The sequence below is a fragment of the Petromyzon marinus genome, chromosome 6 (assembly GCF_048934315.1).
Source record: "Petromyzon marinus isolate PM22_M1 ecotype Great Lakes invasive population chromosome 6, UKy_Petmar_22M1.pri1.0, whole genome shotgun sequence".
In the NCBI taxonomy this organism is placed as follows: domain Eukaryota; kingdom Metazoa; phylum Chordata; class Hyperoartia; order Petromyzontiformes; family Petromyzontidae; genus Petromyzon; species Petromyzon marinus.
In genome coordinates, this window is record NC_133672.1 from 11,374,223 (window position 1) to 11,394,485 (window position 20,263).

At 44.5% G+C, this 20,263-nt stretch overlaps 2 protein-coding genes across 3 annotated transcripts in view; both read left to right on the forward strand.

The window, feature by feature from the left end:
• PLCB1 (phospholipase C beta 1) overlaps positions 1–11,185 on the forward strand; it is a 196,206-nt gene extending 185,021 nt beyond the window's left edge. Inside the window, exon 34 of one of the 2 annotated variants that reach the window (XM_076065044.1) lies at positions 5–11,185. In XM_076065044.1, coding sequence (XP_075921159.1) covers positions 5–241 — 237 coding nt within the window. In that variant the 3' untranslated portion in view covers positions 242–11,185. The remainder of the gene's footprint in view (positions 1–4) is intronic. The other variant, XM_076065045.1, reaches the window with a different exon arrangement.
• Positions 11,186–15,072: 3,887 nt separating this feature from the next.
• On the forward strand, positions 15,073–18,563 carry LOC116939515 (ankyrin repeat domain-containing protein 63-like). Its single transcript, XM_032947984.2, has one exon. It carries the CDS (start codon positions 16,286–16,288, stop codon positions 17,015–17,017), a length of 732 nt encoding a protein of 243 aa, XP_032803875.2. The 5' UTR covers positions 15,073–16,285; the 3' UTR covers positions 17,018–18,563.
• The last annotated feature ends 1,700 nt before the right edge of the window (positions 18,564–20,263 follow it).

A 20,263-nucleotide genomic window follows, 5' to 3' on the forward strand; every position in this document is an offset into this window, starting at 1 on the left:
GCAGTACTCGCAGCAGCTGGAGGTGGATCACTCGCGCAAGCTCCAAGCACTGCCCGAGGAGGTGGAGCAGGACATGAGAACGATGATTCTGGATCGTTTCACGGTGGATCCCCCGGAGCTGTCCCCCTCTCCCGGCTCGACGGACGAGAAGGTGGTGCTGCCGCTGGGGGACGGCGGTGGCGGCGTCGAGAGGGAGGCGTTGACGATGGTCACGGACACGGACGACGTCACGAGGCTATAGAGAAGTCCCTCCCTCGCAACGAACAAGAACGCTGGGCGTTTGCGATCCTCTGTGTGGTAATTGGCAGCGTGTGAGATGGGACCTCTTGGTGGAGTGGACTTCTTCACGGGCAAATCCGTATTCCGTAAACGATGCTCGGAACTTTCAACATTAATTGCTAATTCTCCTTTATTCGTGAATAAGAAGGCTGAAGAGGGAATCGAGAAAGTGGGATTCATTCAAGACATGCGAACTGAAACCTTTGGCACTAGCGCGGAAAAAGACCTGAAGATGCTGCAGGTTTTCTCTGAGCAACTGGCAGTCCAAACTTCACCGTCATCTCCGGTAACAGCCTTCGCGTTTCAGTAAGCACCTCCATAACGCAAAATATGTTTTGTTGCTCCGTGCCACCGCAAGCAACGAGCACCTTCAAGCTTTAGCGGGAGCTGGTGAATTTGTGGTATAGTTTTTGTTAAATGAGAGCAACGATTAGCACAGTTTGCTACGTACGGTGCAAAAGAAGTTCAACATACATAAAAAGGCACATTCATGTTTTTGAAGTCATGCGTCGTCATTTTAATACGAACATTTCAAGTACAATACATGATATGAAATAATCGTTTTAAAGATGTCACTGCAGTTTTTAGTTTTATTGGGAAATTGGCAAAACGTATTTTGACACGGGCTAAATTGCATACGGAATTGTTCTTTGAAGAGCGCCACAATGAGAGTCGTTTAATGCTGTAGACGTGAAAGTGACACGAAAAATCAATCACCAGCGGAAGCATTGGCATCAATGTGATTATGATGCAGAATTGAGCAGCAGTCACAAAACACACGAGGCCATGTGAAAACCTGTACATGTCACAAGGCAAAAGAAAAAAATTCAGCATCATGTTGTATAAGATTATTCACACAAATGGGTGTTTTGCAATTCACACTCCAGCCAACGCTACCACTCAGACTTTTACATCTCACAGATTGGTCATTCACACACAACCGAGTACAACAAAAATAATATATGCCATTGGGAAAATAATCAATGCAATAATATTGTTTGCATAACACCATTATTACACCTGAAACTACGGTAATAACAGACCAAATACGAATAATACGCCACGCTGGACACAGAAGCATCTCTGTAAAAAACTGTTTGAACCTCAACAACTCTGTTACATCACTGTACACATGCATGGCACATTGAGTAAAGCAGTACAAGAGTAACTTGCTAGAACTCATAGGCACTTTCCTTTGAAAATACCGGGGCCAATTGTCTACGCGGAAACTTAAAGTTTGCTCACGACATGGAAGAGTGGTTAAGCAGTTAAAATGTTCTCACACGAATGCTTATTTTAGCTGTATCGGTTGATGATTGTGGGTGGGAGGGGCGAGGATTTGTGTCACATTTCTTAAGCCACGGGGCAGCTTCTGAAATTACCTTGCACATTTCCCATTATAATTGCCCCGCTGAGACTTGTCTTGGTGTTGCAATCACTTATCTGGCTCGAGCGCCACAATGATGGACAAAGTGAAACGGGCCTCTGTGATATCTGTGGCAACAGAATAGTATGGTCATATATTAATGGTGTATATATTTTTTTAAATATTATCCACCAACAACTTTACCAGTTCTTGTTGATTAAATACAGCCTCTAATTCACATTCAGGAGAGAAAGCAGTGCTTTACTTTCTTACTTGAGGAATGTTGTTTTTCTCACTCAACATGATATTAAAGAGCACTTAATTCGCGATAGTAATGGGTTGAATAGCTGGCATTTTGTGACAAACCCACAAAACGTAAGTTCCAACACCAAAAGCGTTCGCACGCTCACCACGATGTTGCAAAGTGCATGTTACGGTCAGGTTCATGAAAACTGGTATTCTTTAGTCCTATGCAGTAGTCTATATTTTTTGCATTCTTAAATTATGCAGAAGATGTGTAAATGTATACATGTTCAATAAGATGCAGTGAGGGAAAAAAGTATTTGATCCCCTGCTGATTTTGTACGTTTGCCCACTGACAAAGAAATGATCAGTCTATAATTTTAATGGTAGGTTTATTTGAACAGTGAGAGACCGAATAACAACAACAAAATCCAGAAAAACGCATGTCAAAAATGTTATAAATTGATTTGCATTTTAATGAGGGAAATAAGTATTTGACCCCCTCTCAATCAGAAATATTTCTGGCTCCCAGGTGTCTTTTATACAGGTAACGAGCTGAGATTAGGAGCACTCCCTTTAAGAGTGTGCTCCTAATCTCAGCTTGTTACCGGTATAAAAGGCATCTGTCCACAGAAGCAATCAATCAATCAGATTCCAAACTCTCCACCATGGCCAAGACCAAAGAGCTCTCCAAGGATGTCAGGGACAAGATTGTAGACCTACAAAAGGCTGGAATGGGCTACAAGACCATTGCCAAGCAGCTTGGTAAGAAGGTGACAACAGTTTGTGCGATTATTCGCAAATGGAAGAAACACAAAAGAACTGTCAATCTCCCTCGGCCTGGGGCTCCATGCAAGATCTCACCTCGTGGAGTTGCAATGATCATGAGAACGGTGAGGAATCAGCCCAGAACTACACGGGAGGATCTTGTCAATGATCTCAAGGCAGCTGGGACCATAGTCACCAAGAAAACAATTGGTAACACACTACGCCGTGAAGGACTGAAATCCTGCAGCGCCCACATAGTCCCCCTGCTCAAGAAAGCACATATACATGCCCGTCTGAAGTTTGCCAATGAACATCTGAATGATTCAGAGGACAACTGGGTGAAAGTGTTGTGGTCAGATGAGACCAAAATGGAGCTCTTTGGCATCAACTCAACTCGCCGTGTTTGGAGGAGGAGGAATGCTGCCTATGACCCCAAGAACACCATCCCCATCGTCAAACATGGAGGTGGAAACATTATGCTTTGGGGGTGTTTTTCTGCTAAGGGGACAGGACAACTTCACCGCATCAAAGGGACGATGGACGGGGCCATGTACCGTCAAATCTTTGGTGAGAACCTCCTTCCCTTAGCCAGGGCATTGAAAATGGGTCGTGGATGGGTATTCCAGCATGACAATGACCCAAAACACACAGCCAAGGCAATAAAGGAGTGGCTCAATAAGAAGCACATTAAGGTCCTGGAGTGGCCTGCCAGTCTCCAGACCTTAATCCCATAGAAAATCTGTGGAGGGAGCTGAAGGTTCGAGTTGCCAAACGTTAGCCTCGAAACCTTAATGATTTGGAGAAGATCTGCAAAGAGGAGTGGGACAAAATCCCTCCTGAGTGTGTAAACCTGGTGGCCAACTACAAGAAACGTCTGACCTCTGTGATTGCCAACAAGAGTTTTGCCCCCAAGTACTAAGTCATGTTTTGCAGAGGGGTCAAATACTTATTTCCCTCATTCAAATGCAAATCAATTTATAACATTTTTGACATGCGTTTTTCTGGAATTTTGTGTTGTTATTCTGTCTCTCACTGTTCAAATAAACCTACAATTAAAATTATAGACTGATCATTTCTTTGTCAGTGGGCAAACGTACAAAATGAGCAGGGGATCAAATACTTTTTTCCCTCACTGTATATACCTGTGTGTGCTATACACAATGTTCTCATGTTCTTTCTCAAGAAACTGCGTTCCAATGTTATGCTGAAACGTGTACCGGGGGCAGAGCGATACATAGACTCGCCCAGCCCAAAGTGGTACACAGAGCGGCACGTAGACAGGTCCAGTCCTATCATCACTCTACCACCGAGTGAGGGCCACCTCACTCCGTTGTGGGTCACGGGACCCTCACCATGCTTCACCACGCTTCACCACGCCGGTCAGTGCAGCGTGAAGGTGGGCACCATAGATGTGAGAGCATAGTACAACACAACAATGGATTTTGCTGCACTGCCCACAAAATAGCATCCGCCAAGCACTCTATGGCAGCCTGTTTTATGCACGGCGGTTGCCCGTCCAAGCACTATCCAGGATCGACTCTCCGACAATCACCCGGCACATGCCGGGTGATTGTCGGATATATTCACAGAAATTGTTTGTACTTGAGGACGTTTAACACATTGAGCACTGCTCAATATATATGTCAATTTTTTTTCCCCCAGAAAAATCTTACGAAGCTGCAATAGTGCGAAATCTCATTTAGTTTTTTTTACTGTGGTCTTAAAAGTGTGATTAAAAACCTGCATGCCTGGAGAAATGCTGTTGTACTCTCCCCCACCCCACCCCCCTTGAGAGGCACGTCATGTCACCTCGTGTGGGTGTCTCACACAGCCAAGTGCTGCAGCCAGATCCTATACCTGCGACGTGTTTTGTTAAGTGACATTTAAAATCCGATTTGCATGGCATGAACAGATTCGAATACGTCATGCCTGTTTTGGTAGTGTACATTATCCGTTTGAATATTTTATACTTTACTATTGCATTGAGAGTTTGTAGTTTACAATCGGGGTGACCTTTTTGGAATGTCTTGTACGAAGCACCGTTGCATGACACAGCTTGTGAATTTTGGAAATGTCGGTAATTATTTGCATAGATAATTTTCCATACTTGTCATGTTAATTGCAAGGCAGAACAGGTATTATTGGTGGTGGTATGTTGAAAGTCTCCAGTATTGTATTGTCCAGCATTGGGCCTTTCATGTTAACTGGTGGCTAAACTCTTGATATTGTAGCTCCAGAGAAGGTTGAAATATTCGACGCTAACTACAAGCATATTTGAGTTTTTAGGTCAGTGAAGATGACAAATTAAAGTGCAGCCTGACATTGCACAACATTCCATATCTGGACATACATTAGTCCACATTCACTAAGTCTGATGAAAATCTCGAATTTCTTGCTTAAAATTTGCCACCTATGTATACGAGGTCTTTGTACATATACCACAAATGGTGAGGTGCCATGCAATCACACAAAATTCATTAACGAGTATTGAACATTAAGAGGTGTGTTATTTCCTTGTGTATTTTTACTTGCAAATGTTGACTAAAACATTCAGAAGCCCCTTTTTCCATTGACACAGCCAAACCATGCCGGGGCCATGCCGAACAAACTCGGCTTAGCTCAGGAGGCGCTATCGGTTATGTTCCACGACAGAAAGCCCCGAGCTGTGCCTAGTGACGTCTGCATCACACGTGCGTATGCTGTCTGAAATAACGTAATGACTACAATTATAACCCCCCCCCCTCTTCCCACCCCTGGCCCTGCTTGGCTGCGAGCCAGACTCAGAAGTCTTATAAGGTCAGAGTTTCATAGTTTGGTTCTTTCTAAACTCGGCAAATAGACAGTGGAAAAACCACCCGTATTGTGAGGCTCCTCACTGCTGGCTCGGCTCAGATGTACCAGTGGGAGAGCAAGTCAGAGATTGTTATGCAGTGCCGGCTCAGTTCATCTATACCCTGGACGCTGCAGTTGTTGGTCACAGGTGGTCACGGTTAGTGAGGTGGATAGTGATTTCAATAACTTTCTATTTTGAAAAGACCTAGCTTCCCCAATCTACTAAGCACCCCAACCAGGTTTTACAATTATGCACACATCATGGCTCCGGAGTATCGCAACTTCTTTTTCTGCAGGATAGAACTACTGCTAGCTCCATCGTCTTCGTTACATGTCATTAAATAAGCAGAATGGGTTATTAGGAGTCACTGATGTAATTCAAGCCTGTAAGCAGAGATGTGTTTCAATAGACCAACACATTATTTATCTCAATCAATCTTTATTTTACGTGCCAATATCGCCCTCCATAAAGTAGACATCAGTGCGCATTACAGCAGAACGGGGAAGGTACAGGGGCATATGAAATTATACAATTACAAGATACAATAATCACTGGGCCTACAACGAGGCCCCACCAAATCAATATATGCTGAGATAAAATATGATTATTTGGTCTGCCATTGCTAGAACTAAGGGAATATTGTATCATTATCACCAAGCGTCATACATTCTTACAACGCTCTATGTCATAGGGAATAGAACACTTTTGGTAGGAATCATTAAGGAAACAATTACTTGTTCGATATCTGGACGTGGCTGACGGTTAGTACTGCTACATGAAGTATACACACTGATCACATGGTGACGGCATAGCAGAGGTGGGCAAAATACATTCAAATTACAAATTACTTGGGTATCGTTGCGTAAGTACAATTACCAATTACTTTGCGTTGTGTATTTTACATACCCATTACGTATGTAATGAAATTACATCTTTAAAGTACGTGTACTTTATAAAACTGTACCACCCATCTCTGCAACATCAGCTGCAACGAAAAGACAGCATAGCCAGTGACAACCAGGCATGAATGGCTTTGGCCACGACTCAAATGTTTGCCTGGTAGTTGGGTCTCCATAAACCTATCCTATTTAGAGGCAATGTTCAACATTTATTCGCTACACTAAATAGACATAGGCTTAACAAAGCAGTTATTGCTCTGCTCTCTGTCGTCTATACCTAATAACTTTAAATTTGTTACATTTGTACTCATGTTTGTCCTGCACGTTTTATTATTTAATTTTTAGTGGGCATTAATGCTATGCAAAATAAGCGTAGTATTAAAATGTGTTGCAGTTAGTTACGGTGCTAAGATAAGTTGTGGTTTTTTTTCTTCATAATTTCTGTTGCTCGTAAAAATGTTTAGTGATACTGTTGTATACTACTGTGCTGCATTGCAAATGTTGCTAAACTGAATTTAATTAATGATATTATGGGGGCATGCATGTGGTATTAAAAATAATGGGTTTTCACTGCTCACTACTCATCACCTTCAGTAGATTGAATGTATGGAAAATGGCATATCATAGTCACATTACTGCACTGTAAATAGGCAATGCACAAAATATACAATACCTAATTAACCACAATGCGTGTGCTCCCCTTCAAATAAGGAGACTTTTAAATTCACAATCGAATTGAAACAGACATTTAACCGAAATTAAATGAAGACCTCGTGTAGGCCCACCATACGTATACTACAATTTTAAATGTATTGGTGTGTATTATTATCAAAAGACCACCTCTTGCGGATATGCATATCATTTGGTATTTGAATAAGTCAGTTTTTTTTAATAAAAACAACATCCAACAATCCATACCTTTTATGCATAGGGTACAATGCATTGACATGATCGACAGCTCAAAAGGACAATTCTATGTTTATCACTTGGACTTTCATCACCAATGTTACGATTCATAATATATTTTTTTTGCGTCTGATTGTGCAAAGTAAAATCCCCACGTGTGTGGTGCACTCTCCAGCACATCGGTGTACTGAAGCAACAATAATAGTTTGGCATGTTTGCTCGTGTGACAACTTTATTTGGCCGTGGTGAGTTGAGGCGCGTGCACGACATTTATTTTGCATGCGGCGATCGGTCCAAAAAATAAATTATTCTCTCTTTTCAACACCTCGATTGCTTCATTAGTTGTCCCCAGACAATCTTGTCAGACTCTCGTGATAGCCAAGCATGCCCACATTACAGTACAAGCCGTATTCTGTTTGACGTGTAAATCGTTGTTGTACAATGGCATAAGTGCTGTTCACAAGACTTTTTAGAAGCTGCGTGCAAGGTGGAGCCTTCAGCTAGATTCGTAATTAAATGGGATTATGTAAAGAGCGACACAATTCCGAATGCTGTGACGTGGACGTCAGGCAGCTGCTGTATCATGCAGTCCACTCAGAACTCCCCTTACGTCAGTAATTACATGAGCTTTGGATCAACTGCTACTGAAGTGTTGTCTAGATTAGCTATAGTGGATCATTTTAAAAATGTCACATTCGTCGTTGTTGACGGTCACTCCTTCATCTGGATGCTTTTAGGGAAATCGATCATTGGGAGGCAATACAATAACTCACGTGTATGTGTACACGGCATATGTGAAAGGAAGTGTGATAATCACTGTAATTGCTCATGGATACTGTTTACCTTGCACTTTGTAAATGACTCGTGTTTTTGGTTCGTTTTTTTCTTCTAACGGCATGATTAGGTTCAGTTAAGATTATGGTATTATATGCAAATGTTACAATTACACCAGTTTTTACTGCAGCATAGATTGCTCTACGCTATCAGAAAATGTAACAAAACCTATATTATACACGTCTTACCGTGTTACTCTTTGAAGTTAAATATATATTACAGAAACGTGTTTTAAAATGACAACAACTTTGATAAGTCTCGTTTAAAAATATGCGTTATTGTTGTTGGATTATGACCAAACATTAACAGTTTATATCTATGACGGTTATTTTGAAGTTTGTACTGTATAGTGGCTTAATTAAAATAATATATTTGCAATATGATTTTCTGCACTTAATAAAAATGAATTATTTAACATTTCCGTAATATTACCATATACATCCATGACTATATGCACTGTGGACTGACATTTTTTTTTATTCATCTGGCATAGATGGGTATAAACACTGTGGTAAACAATGCATTTTTTTATTTTTCAGCAGTGCTTCACAGCCACTATCAAACCCTGTCTGTCGTATCTTTCATGAAAAAGATGTGTATGGTTTGTAAATGTTTAATTAGCTTTTTAATATAATATTTAAAAAAAATTCAATGTATAATATAACCCCCAGGATATGTGACTACTGGTTAAGTTTGACGTGCAGAAAATTCTGGCTTTGTCGCAAAAAAAAATCACTAAATATTTTTGATTTTTCAAACTTACAAAAATGCACAACTATACAGAAAACTGTGCTCCCCTAAAATGGATTAAACGGTGATAATACCGAGCACATTGCACAACCAGAGCTTAATTCAGCCAGGAAATATTTCCGCACCAGTCACACCACATCCACTATTACCTCTTGCTGTGTGGCATACTAGTAACATGTCTTCTCCACTCTTACCAACGACCCGGAAAAATATCAGCGATAAATGAAGACCCTGTATACAACAATCATTGCAACCATCCGCCACTTCTTAAAGGATTGCCAGCGTAATACAAAAGAGAAAATAGTGCTCCTGAACCGTTTCTCCTTCAAAATATGCACTTTATAAGCAATGCTCACATGCAGTCTTAAGAACATTGGCCCACACGCTTTAACACTGTTCATTAACCCTCACAACCCCTTCAGCGAGCCTGTTGCTGTAACCCTAGACTTATATTATGAAGTGCAAGTTGTAAGGGGGAAATGAGACATTAAGTTGTTTGCTGCGTTGCTCAATTATTTCATCCTTTATGGTGAAACAAAATAATTGTCCACTGGACTTTCAATCCAGAGGTCACTAGTTTATTAACCCTTTGCCGTTCCGATAACGTACATGTACATCGTCAACATGAAACCGGAAGAATAACTAAAACAAAATAACTGTCGGTACCGAGGCTGCCACAAAGGCCTTGCGGGAGGGCATGTGGCACAGTTTGGTGCCAGCTATCAGAGTGCGGACGTGCCGCTACAGTGTTCTGCGTTGAATACAATGTCTTTTAAAAACAACGGCGCTACGCCTCTAACTAAAATAAACGCCGAGCCGCTTGCACGTTACGAGATTCAGGGGTGAATGGGATCCACCCTGCAACTTGCAGCCTTCTGAGAAAGGGAAATGATTAATATTTCAGCACTGGGGTGCCACTCAATATTTGTAAGGAAAAGTGAGGTTTCAGTTTTCTTGGATCACACCCTCTCAATGTGTTACTTTTGGTATAATATTGACTGTATGCATTGACTGTAATGCAGCTTTCAACTTTGTTGAGCCAACAAGTAAATATGAAGTAATTGTCTTTAAGCTTGCGGTGCATCAGTTGAACGGGGGCTTGTGACCTTGAAACTAAGCACGTGTGAATTTTTAGTGACGGCCTACCCCGGAATCTTATAAAAAACACAATTGGTATGATAATGCAACAATGGAATTCTGTTGTTATTATTATAATCGGTGGCGAGGTCAGATTGGTTGGATATTTCCCAATGGATACAGTATTTTTTTGCAGATGCAGAACACGCTGAAACACTGTCGAGCATGCCTTTTGAAGTTTATTTGAGTGAATTTTATTCGTTTTGAAAACTCAGTAACATTAAATACTACTGTACATGCATTTTTAATGCCTAAATTCCAAAAGATTTGAACTCTGACGTTATATTTAGGGATTGTGAGATGAAGTTCACGTGCTCCAGAGCAGAAATCGGTACCACCTAAGGTAGCAAAACGTTGTTTGATAACCCGCTAACTTAACGTGGTTTTCACATAACTTATTGTGTTATTGGCGACCTCAGCTGGCATCGACAAGCGAAATATCTGGTCTGGGCTCTTCGACTAATAACGGAAAGCGGTTAAAAGGCAGGCGATAATTTCTAGACGTCATTGTGAAATTAAAATGTACAAAGTGTATTGCTGTTTTAAAAGGTGAAATTTTATAGTGGTAAAGTATCCGTATTAACATTTTAAGAATTTTACCGTACAAAGAGCTTCCAATATAATTGCATAGTATAAGTAACTGTACAGTTTTTTTTTCGTTCTAAAATAGTTAAACAAACCTCTGTGTGATGTATGCACCCCCAATAAAGGTTACACTAGGTGTAAGCACTGAACAGGACCTGGGGAGTCGCCGTTTCTGATTTTGAATGTGCCATAAAGTGCACACGTGTATTCTGTGGTGGGTAACCTGTGTTTTGCATACCTTTACGTGAATGTTTCAAATTTACTACCACAATCTTATTGCGCACGGGTCCAAACATGGCTTTTTGCATAATGGTGTGGTCTTTGCAACTATCCTTTGCTCTTCGCGTTAGCCAGCTATCTGCCTTCAGTGAGTGTTGGTGTTAACGCAATTGATTGGGCTTGTGCAGTGAATATTGGCAGTGGCTTCGTGTCTCTTCTGTATATAAAGGTTTGTGTGAGCAATGTGATCGTAACACACGTGTATTTTTTTTCTATGCAACACTAGCATGACGCCCTTATGCCCCTTCCCAACCGTATTGTACACTTTTTTTTTAATTGACGAAATAAAAGGGAAAAAAAACGTAAGTTATGGTATCAGCACTACTTTTTTTTTTACATTTGTGTGTTGTATATGGAATTGATCATTATTACGCTGGTATGGGGTTACAGCGTGTATAAAATAAAACAGTGTTTTGCTTGTGTCAAGGATTTCCCATTTTTGTGAGCTTTTTACAGTCCGGATATACCTTCGTGTATTCCGCAAAATACCCTTGGCAGCGTTCAGTTCCATTGCGATGCACAAAGCAAAATTATCAACAGCCGCAAAGAGCCCTCACAAAAGACGATACACTCGTCCAGTGGCACAATAGCACTGAGAACCCCAAGTTTGATTCTTGCGTCAAGGCCCTCATGCCATCTGAACCGGTTCCACATCACACTGTCGCTGAGCAGAGTAGTCGTAGAAGCACGTTCTCTACAACGTTTTCAGCTATGTGGATTTTTTTTTATGGACTTTCATATATTTGTTTTGCATTATCTATGTCATTCCCAGCACTGAAAAAGAGAAAGGCACGGGGAGTTGTTGATCATTTCTTGGGGTGCTGCTCCCAAAACCCAGTCAGGTTCAAATGGTAACATTTTTTCTGGTAATGGTGATGTGCAAGAAATTCACTCTCATTTATGATTTTTTTTTTTACGGAAAATAGTTTTCAGAGTGGCCGTTTCCTTCACTTAAACGTGGTGCCAAACGCGGCGGTCGCCCATTGCTCTCCACGAGATCCAAAGCCACTGCCACAAAACCCCCGTTGCAGATTGCGCGAAGGGCAAAGCCGCGGGGCACGTGGCGCTCGGTCTCCCAGCAACTCCTCGGGAACACCTCCGCCGGGTGCGTCACGCGGACAGGTGCAAGGAAGAGGCGCGTGGCGACGCTTGCACCCTGCTTCGTCAGTGCGGGGACACCGGCAGCGCCAATCAAGGGGGGCCACTTTGTGATGCTTCGTGCCCCAGCCTCACTGGGTCCTACCCCCCCCCATCCCCCCAGCACTACCATGCACGTGTGTGTGGTATGCTGTATCTCTTTCGCGCCGTGTGTAGCCAACCGTGATAATCGGAGGTGCGGGGGAAAGACACCTAAGCACAAAAAGCAGTTATAAAGAAAAGATCGTTCAATCTACATTGTATAGTGCACAGCTTCAGTGGCTTGCTAATGTCGGACGAAACAGAATTCCAGACGGCCGCAGAAGCGCACCTGAAAGCGCGCGATGCAGCGACCAATGGCTCGCCATGGTCGTAAACATTATAGGCTGTGGGTGGCCACACTTCTTGACCCTATGTGCCATATACCAAAACCTTCATATGGCCGAGAGCCACAAGATAGTAGATTATACTATACATCATTACTATAATTGGATATCATAGCCTCGATCTGGGGTTGGCAATCTGCAGATCCGGAGCTGCATGTGGCTCTTCAAGGACTGCTTTGCGACGTTGTTCATGAAAGACCACCCACCGTCTCTTATATTCACGTGCATTGCAACTCTTGAAACATTTAAGTTTTGTATACCGAATTAGAAAAATAAAATGTCTCTTCTTGTGATTTGTATTGCCGATCACCAGGCCTAGGTTATCTCTGATTGGACATCACAGAATTCAAGGCTTCATTTCTCATGGAATATTTTCTGGGGCACTCCAACCCCTTAGCCGCCTGACAAGTGAGGGGTCGGGGCATGGGGCAGAGAAATATTTTCCAGAGCTCAGTCCCGGACGACGCCATCTCACATTAAAGCCTGGCTGCTATGTAGACTAACACGACTGCGTGTGGCTCATGAGGCACGCAATTTAGCCACAGCTGGTTACAGACAATCGCTGCAAGGGAAAAAAAATAACAAAAAATGAAAACCTCAAGTTCGTTGATAACACTGCGTTAAAATTATAGATTTTTGCAGCAATAGTCGACGTTTGAGGCAATCTATGGGCGACGTTTCGGGCAATCGCCCTTCTCCATAGCACATATCACTGCAAGGAAGTTGACCAGCGCTCACACGTTGGGGGCTCTGGGGTGGGCCCTGAAACATTAAATTCCGTTTTGGCCCAAGCAAGTTCACTCCGCTTCTTAGGAGTGGTGGTGGTGAACATCACGATTACAGTGCCACCCTGCCCCCCCCATCCAAGAAGAGCTGGAGCCGGACCTGAAGCTCGTCCTAATGACAAGTGACATTGACAACGCATAGCCAAGATGAATATTGAACGCGTGTCCCGACAGCTACATTTGTCGAGGGCGTACACACACAACACAGCATGTTATGGAGGCGTGTTGACCGTTAGGAGCTGTAGACCATACACAAAGACGAAGATCCTCCATATAACCTGAACAGACTCATGGGGTAACTGCTCTCAGCGAGCACCTATTAAGGACAATATACACCACCGCCACACATATTCAGGATAGACGCATTTACATAAACTACCGTCGCGATAGTCTTGAAACTTTCAATTGATCTTCATCCAGATGCGACCAGGGAAAGGAACATCATTTATCCCGCTGCAGGTGGAGGATGAACTATGTCGTATGTGTAGGATATAAAATGGATAGTTGAAACGTCTGAGTCCAAAGATAGATAACCCAAAGCCAAAGAGTGCCATATTATTAACTTACGTATGTGGATTCATTTGAAGCCACACTGTCAGTACCGTAAGCTCCCTTGAATGTCTCGGCATAACGATGCCATTCCGGAAACCAAACGAGACGTTGCATCGTTTAAGCTACTTTAAGTTGCATTTGTGGCCTTATTAATAGCGGTGCCGCGGTGGCAAGATGTTAACTACCTCGTCTGATGTACAGGTCGTGAGTTCGATCCGCACCCCTGATGTTTTTATATTTGGAGTTAGTATGTTCTCTCTGCCCGTGGTCTCCACATTTAGAAACAAGTCATTAAAGTATCTAGCTGCTCTATATTTCCACGTGACAATCCACATCGTTAAGCTATCATTTGTGGCCAAGTCATTGGTGAAAAAAATAACTGTATAGCTCAGTGTGCCTTACCTGGTAAAATAAAAATAAGTCAATATGTTAGCTCTCAAAACAGATACGCACAGAGTGCCCGCTGTGTTATTTCTCTGTGAACCAATATTCGCAGTGTTATTCCTGTGTGAACGAACGCACGCGGTATTGTTTCGCAATGCGTTCAACCAATGACGTACAACATATAAAAAACAACTATTTAAAAAAAAATCTGTGAGAGTTTATCCCATTCTTGCAAATAATATCCTCCACGCGCACGCGCCATGCACACCACATAAACGTTGTGAACGTAGACAAGATATAGTATTCATCGTTAAGTATTCGTTTTGTGCAATCATGGAAGATACCTTGTGAAGCATTTGCACATATTCTTGAGACTCGCGAAAGCCATGAAGCTGGTGGAGGATCGCTGGATCTGAGTGGGGGTACATCTCGTCGTGTATCAAGCGACTGTCCAAACATTAACAACCGTGATTATACAAAAGCTCCTAACTACACGCACACCATGCTGGGGACATTGCGACGCTTACTGCAGCGTCGACTCCCGATGCTCTATCAAACAAAGAGCAGGATTAGAGTGACCGATTACAATGCAATACTTGGCATTCTCGTTAATCTTGTTTTTTTATCATCGCCCATCGTTTATTGACATAGCCAATGATGATGATGATGCAGATGATGATGATGATGCGGAGGATGATGATGCGGATGATGATGCGGTTGGTTCCCACGTGAAAAATGCACCGCAGCATTGCAGAGAAACAACAATGGCTTAAATACGCAATTGGATATACATGTACACGTGTGTACGCAACCTAACATGACATTTTCCAACCCTTAATTCAGAGCATGCGAATTAATTAAGCAAAACAAAGAATTGACATTGCTGTAAAGTGCAGAATATTACTCAACCTGAAAAAAGATCGTGAATGATTCAAGTTTTTTTTTTTTAAATACGAATGAATGTATTATTAGACGTATAGGTCTGTGAAAACATTTTCCAAACAAGAATAATACACATTGACGACTCGTTCTTCTTCAAACTATAGTTTAAGCTATCGAGCGTATGCAGGGCACTTGGTCTGTCCACCTCCTCAAAATCCGTATAAATTGAATAATTACACGTAGGATGAACGCGGGTCTCTCTCTGGGTTCGTCTAATCACTTCCACTCTGTGACCACGCCCCTACCCATTACCAATGCGTCATCATCGGCGGAGAAATCACAGCGATACACTCCGCTCATCGTGACTCCGTTGGTCTGGCTTGGCCAGCTAAATATAAAATTGTAGTTGTTGCTCTGCCTGTAAACCAGCCATACGAGAGAAGAAGAAGATTACCGTCGGCACCGCTCGTACACGAGGACCCACCCGCCCCGGAGACTCATTCGCGACTCACACGTGTGCGTCAGACGCACCCCAGAGGCTGAACGAATTGTTAAGTTGCTTGCCGCATGTAATCAACGCAAAAGTGGCACATTTTTGCAAAACCAAATCGTACACATTTTTACTTGAATATTTTATATATATGGCTATAACATACATGCTGGCAAATGTTTATAATATCCACGGTACCAAATTTGAGTTCAATACAAAAAAATTACAACCCCGCTGTTAATTTAGTGAGCCGACGAGAACACGCTTGCTTGTATTTTGCCCTTTTTGTAATAGAAAACAGCGTGCATGCGTCATGTTCTCGGGTCTTGTTACACACGGCATCACCAAGGGGACTCACCTTAGCAACACGAATAATGAAGGGCACGATATATTTTTACAGACTTTTGAATTTCTGCCCCAGCCAACGCAGAGAGACGTAAGCTCTGGCCACACGCAGTTACAGCTTCTTGGACTATATAGCTCCCTCCCTATCTCTCTATCTCTCTCTCTCTGCCATTCGTAGGTGGGCTATTTTAACTTAATCGCACACATATATATTACACCTATTAATAGTTCAACACTGCCCGTTTCGATCATTCGCTGGCAGAAGTTTCACACATTCATCAGGCCACCTTTGAAGCCGTCCCCACTCACCAACCTCGACATGAACATAAACACGTGCTGCTGCTGATCAATTTCCCCACCACCAAACGAAAGGAAGAGAAGACGAACACAACCTGCCATTCATCAACACGACCATCGAGCAAGTGGCCCAACGAATCACACAGCCATGATGCGACAGCGACAATCAGTCCTGGAGCAGAGCGGCACACAGGCGCTGCTCGAAGCCATGGGGAAAGGGAAGCTGCATTTGGCCCGCTTCATCCTCGACGCGTTAGACCGGAGGATCGTGGACGCACAGGTGGCCTCTGGCCAGACCCTGCTCACCCACGCCGCCTCGGCGCTGGACTCGGGCCGCGCCGCCTTTCTCCGTCTCCTTCTCGACTCCGGCGCGGACGTGAACGCGCAGGACAGCGAGGGTCGCACCGCGCTGAGTCACGCCAGCGAGAGGGGACACCTGGACGCCGTGCGCCTGCTGGTGCAGCGCGGGGCCGACCCTCGCGTCTCCGACCACGGCGGGCGCAGCGCCATCGCGCACGCCAGCAGGGCCGGCCAGAGGGACGTGCTCCAGTTTCTGCTCAGAGCCTTCAAGAGGTTCGGCCTGCAGGAGCAAAGCGTGGCCGCAGAGCCGCGGCGATGCGCGTCGGCGGGCGCGGACGGGAGCGAGGGGGAGCCATCGTCCAGGTTTGGTGCGGACGAAGAGAAGAGCGAGAAGGGAGATGATTATGATGGGGACGACGTGGACGATGAACCAGAGTTGAGAGAATTGGGCGCCTTCGCGAATGCGAGCAAGAGGCGCTGTGACGACGAAGAAGGGGAAGAGGAAACGTACATGGAGCTGGACACAAACACGAGTCCGTGCTCTTACTTCAGTGCAGGCGACGTTCGTGCCGACAAGTGATCGATGTGGAGGAGCAGCGAGAGGCAAAAGACAAGAGTGCCTCTCTCTCCCCCAACCCCCCAGTGACAACTCCCCCACCCACCCCCTTCCGCGCCCCCCACGGCTATGAACAAGATTGTTGTACAATATGAAATGTTTTCACTTCGAATTTGAACATGCCACGCAATGCCTTACCTATCTTAACTTCGCTCTCCAACTTGCTGTATCCGGTTGTACCTCCGTGTTGTTTTCCTTGGCACGATGTCCGACGTTTCGACGCTCGTGCTGGGAGCTTCTTCAGGCTCGTTACAAGACACACACACACACCAGAGTGCTGTCCAGCGCGACCATCGAAAACCTACGCAGTCTTAATGTCTCCGGTTGCCGTTACTCTGCCAGACACCGCTGCGCCCGTGCAAAGCTGTCAAGTCGAAGTCAGACTGAATTCAAATAGTCGGTAAACTTTTTGCGTACAAAGCCCATTGCGGCAATGTTCACGCCCCGCTAAGATCGTGACGCTTCCTGTATTGGTGTCGAGAGTCGCCGCCCGCCCGCTCCTTGCTGCCTTTGACCATCGTCACGGGGAATAAAGCGGCGGGCAATCCACGGCGGATGAGACGCCGTGCTTGGAGTCTTAAATTCGCAGTGCCTCGTGGTGTCAATAGTCCAAGGGCCAGAGCACTTATTAAATAATATGATTGCATCATTCGCGTTTTTTTGGGGGGTCATATAAACAGCTTGGCACAACTCAAGTGTTGTTATCTCAAGGTGGTACGTACAATTATAATCTGTGATTCGGGGCCAAGGGGACTCAAGCTGCATAGCGTGACCTCACGTACCGGAGCTAAAATAACCGCATAATTGCCCTATACATAAGTGTATGGATTTCAATTAACGTTCAGCCTTTTGTTAATCCACTGCTGGATGAAGTTGTGTTCCCCGCCCCGTGTCGGTCGTGGCTGTTGTTGGACCATACTCCACCACGCTGGTCAGTGCAGGTTCGTGAAAAATGAACGATGCAGGACCCAGGACTGAGTCTGAAATCGCCGGCTACCGACAAAACGTGGGTGCGGGGAGGTGGCTGGGAGGTTCATCCAGCAGTGGATTTCCAAAATGCTTGATCGTTTTAGGTGTATTGATATTATTATTGTTAATTACCAACTTCGATGAAACGCTATTGTCTGGATATAGCCTACAGCTAAATCGCAAGCAAATGAGCATGAATTTCACTCACTGCAGATTTTTGCGTGCGCATCTGTATACAGCGGCAGCCACTGCCTTGTTGAGTTACATGAACTCGCCAAAGTAACCCATGCAGATACACACAACGTATATCCACAGACCAACTGCGTGTACACGTTTTCCCCAGGATATCTTGTGTATGTACACATAGCGACCCGTACACATAAGAATCTACTCTCGGACATCGTGCTCTCTGCATTCTATTCAAGTCGTGCTCACGGCGTTGCGAAATACATTGCTCAATTCGCTCACGTTTTGTTCCCTGCATTCATACGCAGCCATTGCCTTGTGTGCGGTGCAATTAAATACGTGTGATGCAATGAGATTGTGGACGTATGCGTCGATGTTTATACAGTCGAATAAACACACTGTCACGCATTACTCCGGCAGTGCATTGGCCGTGTGTATGACGACGATGAATCGACACTCGGAGGTGGGGAGCGATGGCATAGTGGTTAGCGCTCTGCGCTATGACCATACTGAGCTGAGTTTGATTCCCAGCCAGGGGCTAACATCATCCGCGGGTGATTGCCTCAACCAGCACCTTGCCCCCCCCCCCACGCTCTTCGGGGCCATCCATTTAGCACGTACGCATGGAGGAGGGAGGGGGGTTCACCCAAATGCGTACGCTTGCGTATGGGGGGGGGGGGGTCTACTGACATTGTTAGTACGCATAGGAAACGGGGGGGGGGCGGGGGGGTTAAGCCTGGATAATAATTTGTCTACATTAGCCTTCAAATCTGTTTGCTTAAACACGTTAATATTATTAATCCTTGATCGTTTCTGCGTGGATAAAATATCGGCCGTTCTATAGGATTCGGGGGGTGGGGGGTGGGGGGGGGGGCGTTAGCGAACGTACGCAGGTGGGGGGGGGGGGGAGTGTAGAAAGTTCGCGTGCGTACAGGGAGGGGGGGAGGGGTCAAGTTTTGACAATTTTTGACGTACGTACTCAATGGATGGCCCCTTAACACATATCACCAATTCCACACTGACCGACGTGAAGTATGGTTAAACAAACCTCCACGGACAGACACGACGTTGGGGGAGGCTTTAATTCGGCAGTGACTTGACAAATAGCTTGTGTGTTATTGCTATTAATAAGCACACATCCTGCCTTGCATTGTATGTCGCACGCTTCGAGATATGAAATGTCAGAGAATGTCACCTTATTGAGGTATGTTTGTATTGCTACGGCGTTGAACCTGTACTCAAACTGCTAGAAGTAATATTGACCCTGCATCGTACAGCCCAGGGTATTGGCCCTTGATACACGATGTGTGTCACTGTAAAGCAGCAATGTTGTAAATGCACTATAGATTATTTAACAAATTACGAGAAGTCATCGTGAAGAGTTTCGCATTGCACGTTGGGGGGGTCTTGGTAAACAAAAAATATTTCTATTTGCTTTCATATATACGGCTCCTTTTTGTCAATCCACCGCTGTTTGAGGGCATTTCCATCACGCCTACGATTTCACCAAAGTCTGTTCAGCGCGGGCTGGAAGCGGGGAGCATAGAAGTACAGCTCCCGCCTCGTAGCAATGCTCCGCAGCCCCCCTATGACACCACCAACCTGGCGTGCGTCATTGGTCACCAGTTCGGTATCCTATGTACGCTGAACTTCTTTCGCACCGTACGTAGCCCACCGTGCCAAGTCGGAGGTTGTGGGGGAAGGACAATGAACTAAACCTATCAAGCAAAACGCGGGCTCAACCCCGCTCTAACATCCGAGATCTAACGAGATCGGTGGGATTCAAATCCGGGTGATTTGGTCACGGGCAAATATTTCATTTTACTTGAACATAAATCCTGCACCGCCCGCCGTGGTACGGACGAACGCTCCCTCTGACCGCGTAGAACTCTGCATTGCAGCAATCTTGACGCGGCAAAAAACGACGTGTTGAGCACACGTCGGGGACAACGTTAGATTAAACACATACAAAGACAAAGATCCCCCATATAGCCTTAACAGACTGTAGGGGCTAAGTGCTGTTAGCGAGCACCTATGAAGGCCGGAACGGTACAC

Coding starts and splice junctions, on each gene's coding strand:
- LOC116939515 (XM_032947984.2), top strand. CDS start 16,286: ATGATGCGACAGCGACAATCAGTCCTGGAGCAGAGCGGCACACAGGCG.